Source organism: Eschrichtius robustus, chromosome 21, assembly GCF_028021215.1.
Source record: "Eschrichtius robustus isolate mEscRob2 chromosome 21, mEscRob2.pri, whole genome shotgun sequence".
NCBI lineage: Eukaryota > Metazoa > Chordata > Mammalia > Artiodactyla > Eschrichtiidae > Eschrichtius > Eschrichtius robustus.
The window spans coordinates 34,683,019-34,700,653 of record NC_090844.1 but is presented as its reverse complement, the minus strand read 5'-3'; the positions used below and the strand labels follow the sequence as shown (position 1 = coordinate 34,700,653).

At 37.5% G+C, this 17,635-nt stretch overlaps 1 protein-coding gene across 4 annotated transcripts in view; it reads left to right on the top strand.

Annotated features, from left to right (window-relative positions):
- PSD3 (pleckstrin and Sec7 domain containing 3) overlaps positions 1-17,635 on the top strand; it is a 560,448-nt gene that overhangs the window by 290,016 nt on the left and 252,797 nt on the right. For all 4 annotated transcript variants that reach the window (XM_068532284.1, XM_068532286.1, XM_068532287.1 and 1 more), the window contains exon 9: positions 11,333-11,422. In XM_068532284.1, coding sequence (XP_068388385.1) covers positions 11,333-11,422 — 90 coding nt within the window. The remainder of the gene's footprint in view (positions 1-11,332; positions 11,423-17,635) is intronic.

Sequence of the window (17,635 nt, the reverse complement as noted above, 5' to 3'; positions counted from 1 at the left end):
ACTTTCATGAGTTACCTAAATATTCAGATTTATTAGAACAGAAAGTAGAATGATGGTTACCAGAAGCCTGGGGGAGAGGGAAAAGGTGAGTTGTGTTTTAAATGAGTATAGAGTTTAAGATTTGCAAGATGGAGTTCTGGAAATCTGTTTCACAACAGTGTGAATATACATAACCCTACTGAACTCTGCATGTAAAAACCATTAAGGTGCTAAATTGTTTATGTGGTTTTCTTAACCATATCAAAAAGAATGCAGAGGCGTAAATAACTTACTACAAAGGTACAAGAATCAAGAGAGTATTATACTGGCATCAAACCAAACATCTAGATCAGTGCAATAGAATTATGAGTTCAGAAGTAAACCCTTACATTTACAGTCTTTTGATTTTTGACAAGGATGACAAGGCCATTCAGTGGAGAAAGAATACATATGGTGCTGGGACAACTGTATAGCACATGCAAAAGAATGAAGTTGGATTTGTCTTCCCTACCCTGTACAAAAATTAATGCAAAATGGATCAAATATCTAAATGTAAGAGCTAACAGTATAAAATCTCTTAGAAAACATAGGAGTAAATCTTTGTGACTTTGGATTAGACAATAATTTGTTGGATTTGACACCAAAAGCACAAGCAACGAAAGAAAAAATAGATAAATTGAATATCATCTAGGTTAAAAACTTTCTCTGCTTCAAAGAACACCATCAAGTGAAAAGACAACTCACATAACAGGAGACAGTATTTGTGAAGTGTGTATATGATAATGAGCTTGTATCCAGAGTATATAAAGGACACTTACAACTCAACAATAAAACACAAATAATAAGAAAAGGGCAAAGGATTTGAATACGCATTTCTCCAAAGAATATATACAAATGGCCAATAAGCGCATGAACAGATGCTGAACATCATTAGTCATTAGGGAAATGCAAATCAGAACCACAAGATACCAGTTCACACCCACTAGGTTGGCTAAGATAAAAAGGACAGGTAAGTGTTGGTAAGGATGTAGAGAAATTGAAACTCTCATACACTTCTAGTGGGAATGTAAACTGGTGCCATCAGTTCCTCAAATGATTAAACATAGAGTTACCACATGACCCAGCAATCCCACTCCTGAGTTATCCACATAGGAGGAATGAAAACATGTCCACACAAAAACTTGTACACAAATATTTTTAGCTACATTATAACAGCCAAAGTTTGGAAACAGTCCAAGTATCTACCAACTTCTGAATGGATAAAATTTAGTATATTCATACAATGGAATATTATTTGGCAATAAAAAGAAGTTAAATACTGATTAATGCTACAGTATGGGTGAACCTTGAAAACGTTATGCTAAATGAAAGAAGCCAGTCATGAAAGACCACATTTTGTATGATTCCATTTATGTGAAATGTCCTGCATAGGCAACTCCATAGGGTTTAGTAAATAAAAAGTTTGTTAGTGGTTGCCAGGAGATGGGTAGTGGGGATGGGAAGAGAGATTTGGGGAGTGACTACTAGTGGATATGGGGAAGCTTTTTGGGGTGAAGAACATGTTCTGAATTTAGGTAGTGGTGATACAACTTTATCAGTATACAAAGAATTATTAAAATGTATTTCAAAAGGGTGAATGTTATATGAATTATATTTTAATAAAGCTGGTTTTTTTAAAAAAGTTATAGTAAGTTGACACTCCATCATATTAAAAAAAAACCCTCTTTTTTGCTCCTTGCCTACTTTCCCATCGTTTTATTTTTATTTGTATGTTTTTATATTTCAGAGTCTTTTATTGATATTGTTTTATTTGATACTTATTTTAACAAAAGTTATGTAAATTGAAATGAAAGTTTCAATTTCTTAGGACTAAAAGGCTTCAGGTGTTTAAATATAAATCATTCTAAAAGAAATTTTTGTCATTATTAGCAATGCAAAATTGATTAAAAGCAGATAATGTTACAGGTATTTGAGTTTACCAAATCATATATTAAAAAACATTTTTGTTCTTAACTGATGATTAAATTACGTCCTCTTTTAATTTTGTTAAAAGCAAAGACTTGGAATCACCTGACGTGGAAAATAATTTTTTACCTAGTCATTATTCATTTTCTCAAATCCTTGAAACATATCCCAAAATAGCCTTGCAAGTCATATCAAAATGACTATTGATTATACTTGTTACATTTTACCTTGGGGCACGTTGTTTGATCTGATATACTAGACAAGGATTGGGAAAATTGAGACATTGTCTTTTTCAATATAATGTTATTTTCTATTACGTTATTTGTCTATTTCAGTATAGTGTATTTTCCATTAAAGTTCCTTTCTGTGCTTTAAATTTTCATCAAAACTTAGGACTGCAGATGCAATTTATTCAAATTATAGGAAATATCTACCAAGTACATTAATTGGCAAAGCTAGTTATCATTGTTAAAACATTCATCCAGTCTTTCATGTAAGTGTGGCTATATGCCCTCTTTGCTGATGGAAGAGGCAAAGTTTTTAACAGAAGTTATTTAGCACTTCCACTATAATTAATTAGCTAGCACACGTTGGACAGATTGTTCCATGTTGTAAGGCAGAAGGGCAGTTGTGAACGGAGAAGTGGGAAGCGACTACTTTTTTCTTTAACATCTTTATTGGAGTATAATTGCTTTACAATGGTGTGTTAGTTTCTGCTTTATAACAAAGTGAATGAGCTATACATATACATATACCCCATATCTCCTCCCTCTTGCATCTCCCTCCCACCCTCCCTATCCCACCCCTCTAGGTGGTCTCAAAGCACCAAGCTGATCGCCCTGTGCTATGCGGCTTCTTCCCACTAGCTATCTGTTTTACATTTGGTAGTGTATATATGTCCATGCCACTCTCTCACTTCGTCCCAGCTTACCCTTCCCCCTCCCCATGTCCTCAAGTCCATTCCCTACATCTGCATTTTTATTCCTGTCCTGCCCCTAGGTTCTTCAGAACCTTTTTTTTTTTTAAGATTCCATATATATTTGTTAGCATACGGTATTTGTTTATCTCTTTCTGACTTACTTCACTCTGTATGACAGACCCTAGGTCCATCCACCTCACTACAAATAACTCAATTTCGCTTCTTTTCATGACTGAGGAATATTCCATTGTATATATGTGCCACATCTTCTTTATCCATTTATCTGTCGATGGACACTTAGGTTGGTTCCATGTCCTGGCTATTGTAAATAGTGCTGCAGTGAACAGTGTGGTACATGACTCGTTTTGAATTATGGTTTTCTCAGGGTATATGCCCAGTAGTGGGATTGCTGGGTCGTATGGTAGTTCTATTTTTAGGTTTTAAAGGAACCTCCATACTGTTCTCCACAGTGGTTGTATCAATTTACATTCCCACCAACAGTGCAAGAGGGTTACCTTTTCTCCACACCATCTCCAGCATTTATTGTTTGCAGATTTTTTGATGATGGCCATTCTGACTGGTGTGAGGTGATACCTCATCCTAGTTTTGATTTGCATTTCTCTAATGGTTAATGATGTTGAGCGTCCTTTCATGTGTTTGTTGGCCATCTGTATGTCTTCTTTGGAGAAATGTCTGTCTAGGTCTTCTGCCCATTTTTGGATTGGGTTGTTTTTTTAAATATTGAGCTGCATGAGCTGTTTATATATTTTGGAGATTAATCCTTTGTCCGTTGATTCATTTGCAAATATTTTCTCCCATTCTGAGGGTTGTCTTTTTGTCTTGTTTATGTTTTCCTTTGCTGTGCAAAAGCTTTTAAGTTTCATTAGGTCCCATTTGTTTATTTTTGTTTTTATTTCCATTTCTCTAGGAGGTGGGTCAAAAAGGATCTTGCTCTGATTTATGTCATAGAGGCTTCTGCCTACGTTTTCCTCTAAGAGTTTTATAGCGTCTGGCCTTACATTTAGGTCTTTAATCCATTTAGAGTTTATTTTTGTGTATGGTGTTACGTAGTGTTCTAATTTCATTCTTTTACATGTAGCTGTCCATTTTCCCAGCACCACTTTTTGAAGAGGCTGTCTTTTCTCCATTGTATATTCTTGCCTCCTTTATCAAAAATAAGGTGACCATATGTGCGTGGGTTTATCTCTGGGCTTTCTATCCTGTTCCACTGATCTATATTTCTGTTTTTGTGCCAGTACTATACTGTGTTGATTACTGTAGCTTTGTAGTATAGTCTGAAGTCGGGGAGCCTGATTCCTCCAGCTCTGTTTTTCTTTCTCAAGATTGCTTTGGCTATTCAGGGTCTTTTGTGTTTTCATACAAACTGTGAAATTTTTTGTTCTGGTTCTGTGAAAAATGCCATTGGTAGTTTGATAGTGATTGCACTGAATCTGTAGATTGCTTTGGGTAGTATAGTCATTTTCGCAATGTTGATTCTTCCAATCCAAGAATATGGTATATCTCTCCATCTCTTTGTATCATCTTTAATTTCTTTCATCAGTGTCTTATAGTTTTCTGCATACAGGTCTTTTGGCTTTTTATGTAGGTTTATTCCTAGGTATTTTATTCTCTTTGTTGCAATGGCAAATGGGAGTGTTTCCTTAATTTCTCATTCAGATTTTTCATCATTAGTGTATTGGAATGCAAGAGATTTCTGTGCATTAATTTCGTATCCTGCTACTTTACCAAATTCTTTGATTAGCACTAGTAGTTTTCTGGTGTCATCTTTAGGAATCTCTATGTATAGTATCATGTCATCTGCAAACAATGACAGCTCTACTTCCTCTTTTCACATTTGGATTCCTTTTATTTCTTTTTCTTCTCTGATTGCTGTGGCTAATACTTCCAAAACTATGATGAATAGTAGTGGTGAGAGTGGACAGCCTTGTCCTGTTCCTGATCTTAGAGGAAATGATTTCAGTTTTTCACTATAGAGAACGATGTTGGCTGTGGGTTTGTCATATATGGCCTTTATTATGTTGAGGTAACTTCCCTCTATGCCTACTTTCTGGAGAGTTTTTATCATAAATGGGTGTTGAATTTTGTCAAAAGCTTTTTTTGCATCTATTGAGATCATCATATGGTTTTTATTCTTCAGTTTGTTAATATGGTTTATCACATTGATTGAGTTGTGTATATTGAAGAATCCTTGCATTCCTGGGATAAACCCCAGTTGATCATGGTGTATGATCTTTTTAATGTGCAGTTGGATTCTGTTTGCTAGTATTTTGTTGAGAATTTTTACATCTGTGTTCATCAGTGATACTGGCCTGTAGTTTTCTTTCTTTGTGACATCTTTCTGTGGTTTTGGTATCAGGGTGATGGTGGCCTCGTAGGATAAGTTTGGGTGTGTTCCTCCCTCTGCTATATTTTGGAAGAGTTTGAGAAGGATAGGTGTTAGCTCTCCTCTAAATGTTTGATAGAATTTGCCTGTGAAGCCATCTGGTCCTGGGCTTTTATTTTTTGGAAGATTTTTAATCACAGTCTCAATTCAGTGCTTGTGATTGGTCTGTTCACATTTTCTATTTCTTCCTGGTTCAATCTCGGAAGGTTGTGCTTTTCTAAGAATTTGTCCATTTCTTCCAGGTTGTCCATTTTATTGGCATAGAGTTGCTTGTAATCTCTCATGGTCCTTTGTATTTCTGCAGTGTCAGTTGTTACTTCTCCTTTTTATTTCTAATTCTACTGATTTGAGTGTTCTCCCTTTTTTTCTTGATGAGTCTGACTAATGGTTTATCAATTTTGTTTATCTTCTCAAAGAACCAGCTTTTCGTTTTATTGTTCTTTGCTATTGTTTCCTTCATTTCTTTTTCATTTATTTCTGATCTGACCTTTATGAGTTCTTTCCTTCTGCTAATGTTGGGGTTTTTTTGTTTTTCTTTCTCTAATTGCTTTAGGTGTAAGGTTAGGTTGTTCATTTGAGATGTTTGTTGTTTCTTGAGGTAGGATTGTATTGCTATAAAACTTCCCTCTTAGAACTGCTTTTGCTGTATCCCATAGTTTTTGGGTCGTCGTGTTTTCGTTGTCATTTGTTTCTATGTATGTTTTGATTTCCTCTTTGATTTCCGCAGTGATCTCTTGGTTATTTAGCAGTGTATTCTTTAGCCTCCATGTGTTTGTATTTTTTACAGATTTTTTCCTGTAATTGATATCTAGTCTCATAGCGTTGTGGTCGGAAAAGATACCTGGTAAGATTTGAATTTTCGTAAATTGACTAAGACTTGATTTGTGACTCAAGATATGATCTATCCTGGAGAATGTTCCATGAACACTTGAAAAGAAAGTGTTTTCTGTTGTTTTTGGATGGAGTGTCCTATAAATATCAATTAAGTCCATCTTGTTTAATGTATCATTTAAAACTTGTGTTTCCTTATTTATTTTCATTTTGGATGATCTGTCCATTGGTGAAAGTGGAGTGTTAAAGTCCCCTACTATGATTGTGTTACTGTCAATTTCCCCTTATGTATCGAGGTGCTCCTATGTTGGGTGCATAAATATTTACAATTGTTATATCTTCTTCTTGGATTGATCCCTTGATCATTATATAGTGTCCTTTTTTGTCTCCTGTAATAGTCTTTATTTTAAAGTCTATTTTGTCTGATATGAGAATTGGTACTCCAGCTTTCTTTTGATTTCCATTTGCATGGAATATCTTTTTCCATCCCCTCACTTTCAGTCTGTATGTGTCCCTAGGTCTGAAGTGGGTCTCTTGTAGGCAGCATATATATGGGTCTTGTTTTTATATCCATTCAGCCAGTCTATGTCTTTAGGTTGGAGCATTTAGTCCATTTACATTTAAGGGAGTTATCGATGTGTATGTTCCTATTACCATTTTCTTAATTTTGAGGGGTTTGTTATTGTAAGTCTTTTCATTCTCCTGTGTTTCCTGCCTAGAGAAGTTCCTTTAGCGTTTGTTGTAAAGATGGTTTGGTTGTGCTGAATTCTCTTAGCTTTTGCTTGTCTGTAAAAGTTTTAATTTCTCCGTCGAATCTGAATGAGAACCTGCTGGGTAGAGTAATCTTGGTTGTACGTTTTCCCCTTTCATCACTTTAAATATGTCCTGCCACTCCCTTCTGGCTTGCAGAGTTTCTGCTGAAAGATCAGCTGTTAACCTTATGGGGATTCCCTTGTATGTTATTTGTTGTTTTTCCCTTGCTGCTTTTAATATTTTTTCTTTGTATTTAATTTTTTATAGTTTGATTAATATCTGTCTTGGGTTGTTTCTCCTCAGATTTATCCTGTATGGGACTCTCTGTACTTCCTGAACTTGATTGACTATTTCCTTTTCCATATTAGGGAAGTTTTCAACTATAATCTCTTCAAATATTTTCTCAGTGCCTTTCTTTTTCTCTTCGTCTTCTGGGACCCCTATAATTTGAATGTTAGTGCGTTTAATATTGTCCCAGAGGTCTCTGAGACTGTCCTCAATTCTTTTCATTCTTTTTTCTCTATTCTGCTCTGTGGTAGTTATTTCCACCATTTTATCTTCCAGGTCACGTATCCGTTCTTCTGCCTCAGTTATTCTGCTATTGATTCCTTCTAGAGAATTTTTAGTTTCATTTATTGTGTTGTTTATCATTGTTTGTTTGCTCTTTAGTTCTTCTAGGTCCTTGTTAAACGTTTCTTTTATTTTCTCCATTGTATGTCCAAGATTTTGGATCATCTTTGCTATCATTATTCTGAATTCTTTTTCAGGTAGACTGCCTATTTCCTCTTCATTTGTTTGTACTGGTGGGTTTTTAACCTTGCTCCATCATCTGCTGTGTGTTTCTCTGTTTTCTTATTTTGCTTAACTTACCGCGTTTGGGGTCTCCTTTTCGCAGGCTACAGGTTCATAGTTCCCATTGTTTTTGGCGTCTGCCCCCAGTGGCTAAGACTGGTTCAGTGGGTTGTGTAGCCTTCCTGGTGGAGGGCACTGTTGCCTGTGTTCTGGTGGATGAGGTTGGATCTTGTCCTTCTGGTAGACAGGACCGCATCCAGCGGTGTGTTTTGGGGTGTCTGTGACCTTACTATGATTTTAGGCAGGCTCTCTGCTAATGGGTGTGGTTGTGTTCCATCTTGTTAGTTTTTTGGCATAGGGTGTCCAGCACTGTAGCTTGCTGGCCATTGATTGCAGCTGGGTCTTAGCATTGAGATGGAGATCTCTGGGAGAGCTTTCGCCATTTGATAGTATGTGTGGTCGGGAGGTCTCTGGTGGACCAATGTCCTGAACTCGGCTCTCCCTCCTCAGAGGCACAGGCCTGACACCTGGCTGGAGCGCCAAGACCCTGTCAGCCGCACGGCTCAGAAGAAAAGAGAGAGAAAAAGAAAGAAAGAAAAAATAAAATAGTTATTAAAATAAAAAAAATTATTAAAAAATTAAAAATAATAAAAAAAGAAAGAAAGAGCAACCAAACCAAAAAACAAATCCACCAATGATAACGAGCGCTAGAAGCTATACTAAAAAAAACAAAAAAAAGCAAAACAAAAAAAACGGACCGACAGAACCCTAGGACAAATGGTAAAAGCAATGTTACATAGACAAAATCACACAAAGAAGCATACACATATACACTCACAAAAAGAGAAAAAGGAAAAAAAAAATATATATATATATATATAAAAAAAGGAAGAGAGCAACTAAATCAATAAACAAATGTACCAATGATAATAAAGTCTAAATACTAAACTAAGGTAAACAAACCAGAAACAAATTAGATGTAGAAAGCAAACCCCAAGTCTATAGTTGCTCCCAAGGTCCACCCCCTCAATTTGGGATGATTCGTTGTTTATTCACGTATTCCACAGACGCAGGGTACATCAGGTTGACTGTGGAGATTCCATCCGCTGCTCCTGAGGCTGCTGGGAGAGATTTCCCTTCCTCTTCTTTGTTCGCACAGCTCCTGGGGTTCAGCTTTGAATTTGTCCCCGCCTCTTCGTGTAGGTCGCCTGAGGGCATCTGTTGTTCGCTCAGACAGGGCGGGGTTAAAGGAGCAGCTGATTTGGGGGCTCTGGCTCACTCAGGCCGGGGGGAGGGAGGGGTACGGAATGCGGGGTGAGCCTGTGGCGGCAGAGGCCAGCATGACGTTGCACCAGACTCAGGCGCGCCGTGCGTTCTCCCGGGGAAGTTGTCCCTGGATCACGGGATCATGGCAGTGGTGGGCTGCACAAGCTCCCAGGAGGGGAGGTGTGGATAGTGACTTGTGCTTGCACACAGGCTTCTTGGTGGCTGCAGCAGCAGCCTTAGTGTTTCATGCCCGCCTCTGGTGTCTGCGCTGATAGCCGCGGCTCGCGCCTGTCTCTGGAGCTCGTTTAGGGGGTGCTCTGAATCCCCTCTCCTCACACACCCCGAAACAATGATCTCTTGCCTCTTAGGTAGGTCCAGACTTTTTCCTGGACTCCCTCCCCACTAGCTGTGGTGCAGTAGCCCCCTTCAGGCTGTGTTCACGCAGGCAGCCTCAGTCCTCTCCCTGGGGTCTGACCTCCGAAGCCTGAGCCTCAGCTCCCAGCCCCCATCTGTCCCGTCTGGTGGGTGAGCAGACAAGCCTCCCGGGGTACTGAGTGCTGGCCGGCACCAATCCTCTGTGTGGGCGCCTCTCCACTTTGCTCTCTGCACCCCTGTTGCTGCGCTCTCCTCCGTGGCTCTGAAGCTTCCCTCTCCCCGCCCAACCCCCGTCTCCGCCAGTGAAGGGGCTCCCTAGTGTGTGGAAACTTTTCCTCCTTCACAGCTCCCTCCCAGAGGGGCAGGTCCCATCCCTATTCTTTTGTCTTTGTTTTTTCTTTTTTCTTTTGCCTTACCCAGGTACGTGGGGATTTTCTTGCCTTTTGGGAAGTCTGAGGTCTTCTGCCAGCATTCAGTAGGCGTTTTGTAGGAGTTGTTCCACATGTAGATGTATTTCTGATGTATTTGTGGGGAGGAAGGTGATCTCCACGTCTTAACTCCTCCGCCATCTTGAAGGTCTCTCTGGGAAGCGATTACTTTTAAGACATGCAGGTGAATCTGTTCTCAGGCAGATTTGTATTTTTTAAGTTCTGTATAAATACTCCCTTAAAACTATCTATGGTTTTGCATTCCTTTTAAAGTCTTTGTCTCCAGGAATATTCTCCAACAACTTGAAGAATACTGTTCTACCCTATTCTTATTCTTTTATGAATAAAATAGCCTTGCAGAGCATGCATTTTATTCATACGTGTATTGTGTGCAGGGATGTTACTATGTTGGTGAACTTTGTGTTCAAGTGAACTTGACCACCCCACTTGACCATGTTTGCCAGAAACTCCCTGCCTGTGCACTCGTGTTCTATCAATACATCCCTCTCCTGCACGCATGATGGGTTTCTGTTGGTGCCCATATTCAACCTCAGAATACTTTACAACTGGCAACTTATACTAGTTGATTGGAGCTGGCATTGGAGGCGATTCTCTGTCATAGCAATTTTATTAGTTTTCTCAGTCAGCACACTTGTATCTTTTCTCTTTTTACAGCTCAGATTTTTAAATTTTTGTTTATTCATGAGGTTTTCTTTGGTTAAACTTATTATCCTTAAGTCAGATTGGAAATGTGTTTGTAGACAGTCCTCCATGGGTCTCTTGCTTTTTTTATATTTTGTGAACTGAAGTTTGGTTGCCTTTGATCTGGTTTGTCTTCTCAATGTAATTCCTATAGTGAGCAGTATTGGAAGACTTAGTGACTCCCAGAGCAATGGTTAGATCTGCATACAACCTTGGAAGATGAGAGCTGGTTTCTCACTTTAGAGCAAAGGGGTAGGTATGGTTACTGCCCCACTGCAGGGATTCAGGTTCCCAAATCTCAGGGCTCCTGCTGTGTGTGCAGGTGTCAGCTGGCCCCACTTAAGTTGCTCTGTGAGAATTGGGACTCAGGGAACTGGAGCAAGAAAACACTGGGATTCTGTCCACTTCTGTTGTTGTGATAAATTCCTGTGGTCCTGCTTCTGACTGCATTCAGCAGGTTGTGATAGACTAACTTGTTAGCTTGAAGTAGTAGGCTAAAATCTCAGGTCCTTCATCATTCTTGGCAATAGATAGGAAATACAAATAAAGAAGCAAATAAATAGCTATCAGAGTTCAGTTCAGAAATGTCATTTTATTCATGTTTTTCCTTTAAAAACTATATTATATATTATTTTTATAAATGTAGCATAGATTTTTCAGATTTTTTCTTAGGCTAAAATAAAGCTTTAACATAATTTTGCTATTCATATTTAATGACAGTTTTAAAAGCATAATAAGCCATCTGTTTTTTCATATGCATATAAACTTGTATGTATGTATGTATATATATGCATATATTGGGGTGTGTGTGTTTGGTTTTGAAAAACCAAATCAATCTTCCTTTGCTTTATCACATTTTCAAGAAATAATCTTAATTCCACATATGCCATTATGATGTATTATTTGCCTCTATTGCAGAATATTGGAAAGAAGATGACCTGCCAAGAGTTCATTGCAAACCTCCAAGGGGTAGATGAGGGTGGTGATTTCTCCAAGGATCTACTGAAAGTAAGCATTGAAATACTGGTATTTATTTATTTATTTATTCCTATATTGAAGTATAGTTGATTTACAATATTATATTAGTTTCAGGTATACAACATAATGATTCAATATTTTTATAGATTATACTTTATTTAAAGTTATTATAAAATATCGACTATATTTCCTTTGCTGTACCATATATTCTTATAACTTATTTTTTTTATGCTTAGTAGTTTGTACCTCTTAATCCCCTACCCTTAAATACTGGTTTTTAAAATATGCTTATATTTTCTACTTACCTTTTAATCTAAACTAGGCTAAGATCACTTAAGTATTTTGTTTTTTTCTTTTAGTTTTATTGGTGATGTTTCTGTTGGGCATTGTCCTTGATGCGTCAGACTGCAAAGTACCCTTTGATTAATAATTCCTGAAAGTCCACATTGTAATTGATAATACTGAGATAATAAGTAGATTTGGAATAATTGCTGATACAAATAGTGGGCATTTTTTGATTTACTTGACTGTCAGAACTTGAGAAAGATCACAAAGGTATATTCCTTATGGAAACAAAAAGCATTTGCAGACACTAAAGGAAGGAGTTCTGACTCTTCAGTCCTTAGTCAGAAATCCACTCAGGTCATCTCTGGAAAGAGATTAAATTAAATCTGAGTAATTGTAGATTTCCTGAATTATTTGCACTCAGCTTTATTATTGGTAACAATTAGCATCTTTTTCCCTCTAGTCAGATTGTTTTCTAGGAGACAGAAACATCAACTTTGGAATTCATAGCATCCTGCAGCAGTATAAATGAGATGTGCATTTGATCAAGTGATTGATAATGGATGCGAATATTTTAGAAGTTCAGGATAAGATGTGTATGTTGAGAATGTGATTTTTACAGATTTCTATTTGATTCTAACTTTCTTTTTAAAAACTTTGTACACATGTATATTTCTTTTGGAATCAGTTCTTTTGACTGAATTTGCTAAGAAGGGCAACACATTTGAATCATGGTATAATATGGAAATGTACCAGTTGAAAGATAAGTCCTTTATTATGTTTTTTTGTGACTTTTAAACTACATAATATGTAGAATCAAGTTCTGCCAGATTTGGAAAGACATAGGTATTATGAGATTCCAAGTCTTACTGGCTTTAATTGCAGCTCATTAAAAATTTTATTATGAAAAAAGCAGGAAGAAATGTATCTTCAGCTTACTATATAAGGAAGGTATTTTTAAAGCCCTTTCTTTATAGAACAAATGCTGCCATTTCTGAAGCTACAATTCCAAATGAGAATAGGAAGTAAAAGGTGTTGGATTGAGACTTAATAAATATGTTCTGTGCATCCATGGAAGTTATATAGTAGACACGTTAACAGGTCTTTTTTCAGTCTAGTGGTACTTGCATGGAAAATAACAGTCTTTCTAGGAGAGGATTTGTGAGGCTTTTCTCAAGTTATGTCAGAAATGAAAATTGACAGGTATAATTTTTATAGTCAAGCTCTTAGACTTCAGTGGTAGGCTTATGGTAACGTTTGTGACTGTGAGTACATAGTGGGCAGATTTAGAGCATGTTTGATGGAGTTTTCTGAACCAAATGTAGTTAATGTACAGTGCAGTGGCTACCATTCACCTTGGGGTAAACATGTTCTTTGATTTAGTCGGCCAAGAATTTGCTGGATGATTTGTCACAGTTGTACAATTTGAGATCACGTTTACAAATCTCAGGGAAAAATATGTGTTATACTGTCCTTTATTTACTGTGGGAAGATGACAGTGAAATGACACTGAAAATGACAGTGGCATTTAGCATGGAAATTGTCAAGTAAAATATTGATTCCTTTTCATAACAAACCCCAGCCACTCACCCATCCAAGAGGAGGGTTTTCCATTTCAGTAGGAATCTGGATTTTATTGCAGAGTCTTCAAACCGTTGGTTTCATTTCACTCTTCTGTGTGGCCAGCCCTCTTCCCTGCTCCTTCTCCCTTTCCCTCCCTTTCTGCCTCCCTCTTTCTTCCTCTCTGTTTCTCTTTGCTTCTGTCTTTTCCTTTCTCCTTTGTTTTCTCTTTGTCTCTTTCATATCTTTCTTTCTCTCCTCCCCTCCCACCAAAACTCTCTCTCTCTCTCTCTCTCTCTCTCTCTCTCTTTCAATAGCTATCTCTTCATTCCTTGTTGAGATAAATTATTGGGTGGAATATTAATTGGCATTTTGGGGAACAATATTATACACATGCCACACAGACAGATACATACGTACAGATAAACACAAACACGTTTGGTATCATCTTACAGGTTCTGAGTAACCCCTTTCTCTCTTCTGCCACCCCCTCCCCAACTTAAAAAATTACAGGCACGTACTACATGCAGTTTAATTTATGACGTAAGATGTTTCAAGTTACATGGATCAAACCAATAAATGGATATTGCTACATATTGACCTTATTACTTTTAGATTTCTTTGGATCAAAAGTAGCATTTGGATTTATGTCTGTTGTTCAGATTTCTTTGGACCAGAAATAACATTTCGATTTACGTCTGTTGAGTGTCGTTGCATAGTCAGGAATATTTATTGAAGGTCCACTGTGTGTTCAGGTGTGGACTTGGAGAACATGTCAGAACCAAATGGGCCCTTGTCCTCAGAGATCGTAAACTACTAAAAACGATGGAGGGTCCTTTCTCCCTTAACATAGACAGTTATTCCATATTAAAATAAAAATATAAACTGAATTCTGCTGTTGTCAGTGGAAATGGTTACAGAAAAATAGACCTTAACATACTTAAAGGTATGCACAATGAGGAACTTGTTTCAAGCCTTCAAATTCAGAGACTTGAGTTAATATTTTGCTTTAAATTTGCCTTAAGCTACATGAAAAGGATAGATAATGGTATATTGAGCCCTTTTTCACAATTTACAATTCCACTGCTGTTTCCCTTTTCACTCAAATGACCTAAACAGATACATGAGTATATGAGTGCTTTGTGCAAATAAGAGTTCTCCCCCGACAAGTTGCTTAGAGCATAAGTTATAGATATCTATGGTATAAAATGGAAGAAGTTGGGTACCAAAAGACAACCAGTGGTAGAATATTATTTAGGTTCTTTAAACTTGAAACTGGCTGGGAGGATGTGATGTTTGAGATGGGCCTTCATTTGAAATATAGGTACAGTTTTAGTAGGAGACTTATTTTGATTTTTATTTAGGTTAATATTCTACTTCATCTCCCACCCCCTTTCCTCTCCATAAACATTAATGTTCTTTCTTTCTCTCTCATAAGCACCCCTGACTATTTCCTCACCAAATCAAGGCCAAACTATGCCAAACCATCTGGCGTGTTTTATGGCTCCACAGGGCCTGCCCATCCCAATGCTTGGATGTGGTTTGCCTTCAGGCATCATTGGGGATGAGGTGGAAAAAGTTCTGATAGATTTAATAGGACATCCCTAAAACTCTAATAAAAATCTTCAGAACATAAATAGAAGGGGATGAGAATGTGAAATGTGGGCCAGCTCTGGGTTGGAGGCTGAACTTCCTGAGAGACATGAAAGCATGAGGATTATGACTATGGTCTTGGGAACTGTACGACTGGTTTCCAGTCCCAGCTCCTCTCTCTCTCTGATTAGCCTAGTGATTGTGAGCAAATTCACTTAAACTTTGTCTCTTGATTTCCTCATCTATGAAATGGGTGGTTTTTTTAGCACCCACCTCATCTAGTTGTTTTAATAATTGAATGAGTTAATAATATATAAACCCTTTAGAGACCTAGCATGTGTTAGCTATTATAACTTTCTATTTTTAATATTACTTTATTCTTTACCTATCTCAAAGTGGACTGGACAAGGACTTCACCCCTTCCTGTGAGTATTTGGACCCAAGGTGTTTTACACTTCCTAGGGCTGAGTGGGATTAGCGAGTAGACAAGACCTCTATCCCCCATCCCTTTTCAGCCTAAACACACACATCATCTTGGTCTTTAACAGGAAGCATTTGTGACCTTGACCTTGAGCATTGCCTCCTTTTGTGGTAAGATTTTTAATCCTTGTCATTTATGGCTTCCTTTCTTTCTAAAGACTTGTTGGTTCCAAAGAATGGCCATTGAAATCCTTCACGGGAGGCATTGTTCAGTGAAGTCTGTCTTGACATTGTGTAGGCACCTGACAGTGAACCTTGGTTAACCCTATATTTTCTGCCTTTTTACCTTGTTAGCAACAGTGCCTTTCTCTTGTACCTTATCCCTCTTGGAACATTTTTATATCTCAGGTTTGGTTTGGGTCTTGGATGCTGCAAGAGTGGAGGGACTAAGGAGAGTTTGGTCTTAAACTGGTCCTGAGATCATGAAGAACCTTTGAGGAAGCAAATAAGTTCTGGTCCTCTTAAAGATCCCGAGAAAATCCTGGGATTTTAATGGGGATGTGAATTATTTGAAGTGACCTGAAATCCCTGGGGAAGAAGTGTTGCTATATGTTTCCCTGCTCTGTGCGTTCTCCAAATAGAGAGCCCTGGGTCAGAAGGCTCATCGGTTTAACGATCTTGCCCGTCAGTTTTTATAGATTCTTGACTGTGTTATCCTGGGGATCTCTTCCACCCAGTCTCATCAGGGGCAGATTCTAAGAACTAGTGAGAATGTTGGCATGTAATCAGATGCATGTTTCTGAAGCGCTTTGTAGAATAATCCTTAAAAATTTTCTTATATCATCCTCTATCTCACGCTCCAAGTGTAGCACCTTGCTTCTTTGCCTTTCTGTTTCCCAAGTTTTTTTCTTCTGAGTTTCCTATGAACCTCTATTCTTGATTTTAACAGAAAAGCTACATTTGAATCTTTAGTCCAGTTTGCTTTTCATTTCTAACTTTGGTTAGAAATGGTACATTACATGTTGGAAGAGACTTCGGGACGTTGGGTGTGACTACCAGTTATTTATATGTCTAGAGGGGAAGTAGCCATTTCATAATATATTTACATGAAAGAAGAGAAGAAACAATCGGAAATAAGAGAAAAGGAGCCAGTGAAAAGTGTCATAGGAACACACTGGGTGAAAAGTCAGTCAGTTATTGGCTGCACAATAATATCATTTTGAAGAGCTCCAGACTGAAGATTTTTGGCAATGAAACACGAAACCCATGTTTATCCGAGCTTCCTTATTGCCCCCTACCATTTGATACTCAAACAATGGTCTCCTTAATATTTTTATCCTGGTCATGGTTAGGTTTATATTTTTTTCCCCTTGAGCAGCAGTTGAATTCAGTAGGTGCCAACAAGAATTAGAAGAAAAATAAGCCAAAAAATCGAATTTAGGAGTTTTTACATCATCTTAATTACAGAGAGGACAAACAAGAAAACACCCAAGTCTTTCAAAATGATTTTAATATAACTAAAAAACAAAACTGAATACATTTTGCAGAGTATTTTTAAAACATACCTTCTCCTAAATCAGCTTAAATACACAAGTAGCTTTAAGAATAAAGCAAGGTAAATAATCTTGCTTGGGTAAGTCAATGACATGTCCCCCTTTCAGGCTATTGCTTATGACTAGATGCTTGACTTTAGAGTATTTTTCAGAAATTTAATTTTTTTTTTAGAAATTGTTTGCTTCCGTCTTTCTTACTTGGGAATTTATTAACTCTGAAATTAGTTGCAGTCTCTTAAGGGAGACCAAAAGTTTTTTCACTCTCTTAGGTTTGTAGTTAATGGTGAAGTGTGTGTGTTGGGGGCTTAGGGGGTGTGGGGTAAGGGGGAGTGGTAATTAAATTGAAAGAGTGTAAATCAGTGTGCCTGGCTTAGTGGAATTCACATGCTTCATTCCACTAGTGGAATGATAATAGTGAATTAAATTGTTACATATTCCAATTCAAGAACACGGTGTACTTTTTTTTCCTTCTGTTTGTGTCATCTTCAGTTTCTTTCATTAGAGTCTTAGAGTCTTCGGAGTACAGGTCTTTTGCCTCCTTAGGTAGGTTTATTCCTAGGTATTTTATTATTTTTGATGTGATGGTAAATGGGATTGTTTCCTTAATTTCTCTTTCTGATCTTTTGTTGTTAGTGTATAGAAATGCAACAGGTTTCTGTATATTGATTTTGTATCCTGCAACTTTACCAAATTCATTGATGAGCTCTAGTAGTTTTCTGGTGGCATCTTTAGGATTTTCTATGTATAGTATCATGTCATCTGCAGACAGTGACAGTTTTACTTCTTCCTTTACAATTTAGATTCCTTTTATTTCTTTTTCTTGTCTGATTGC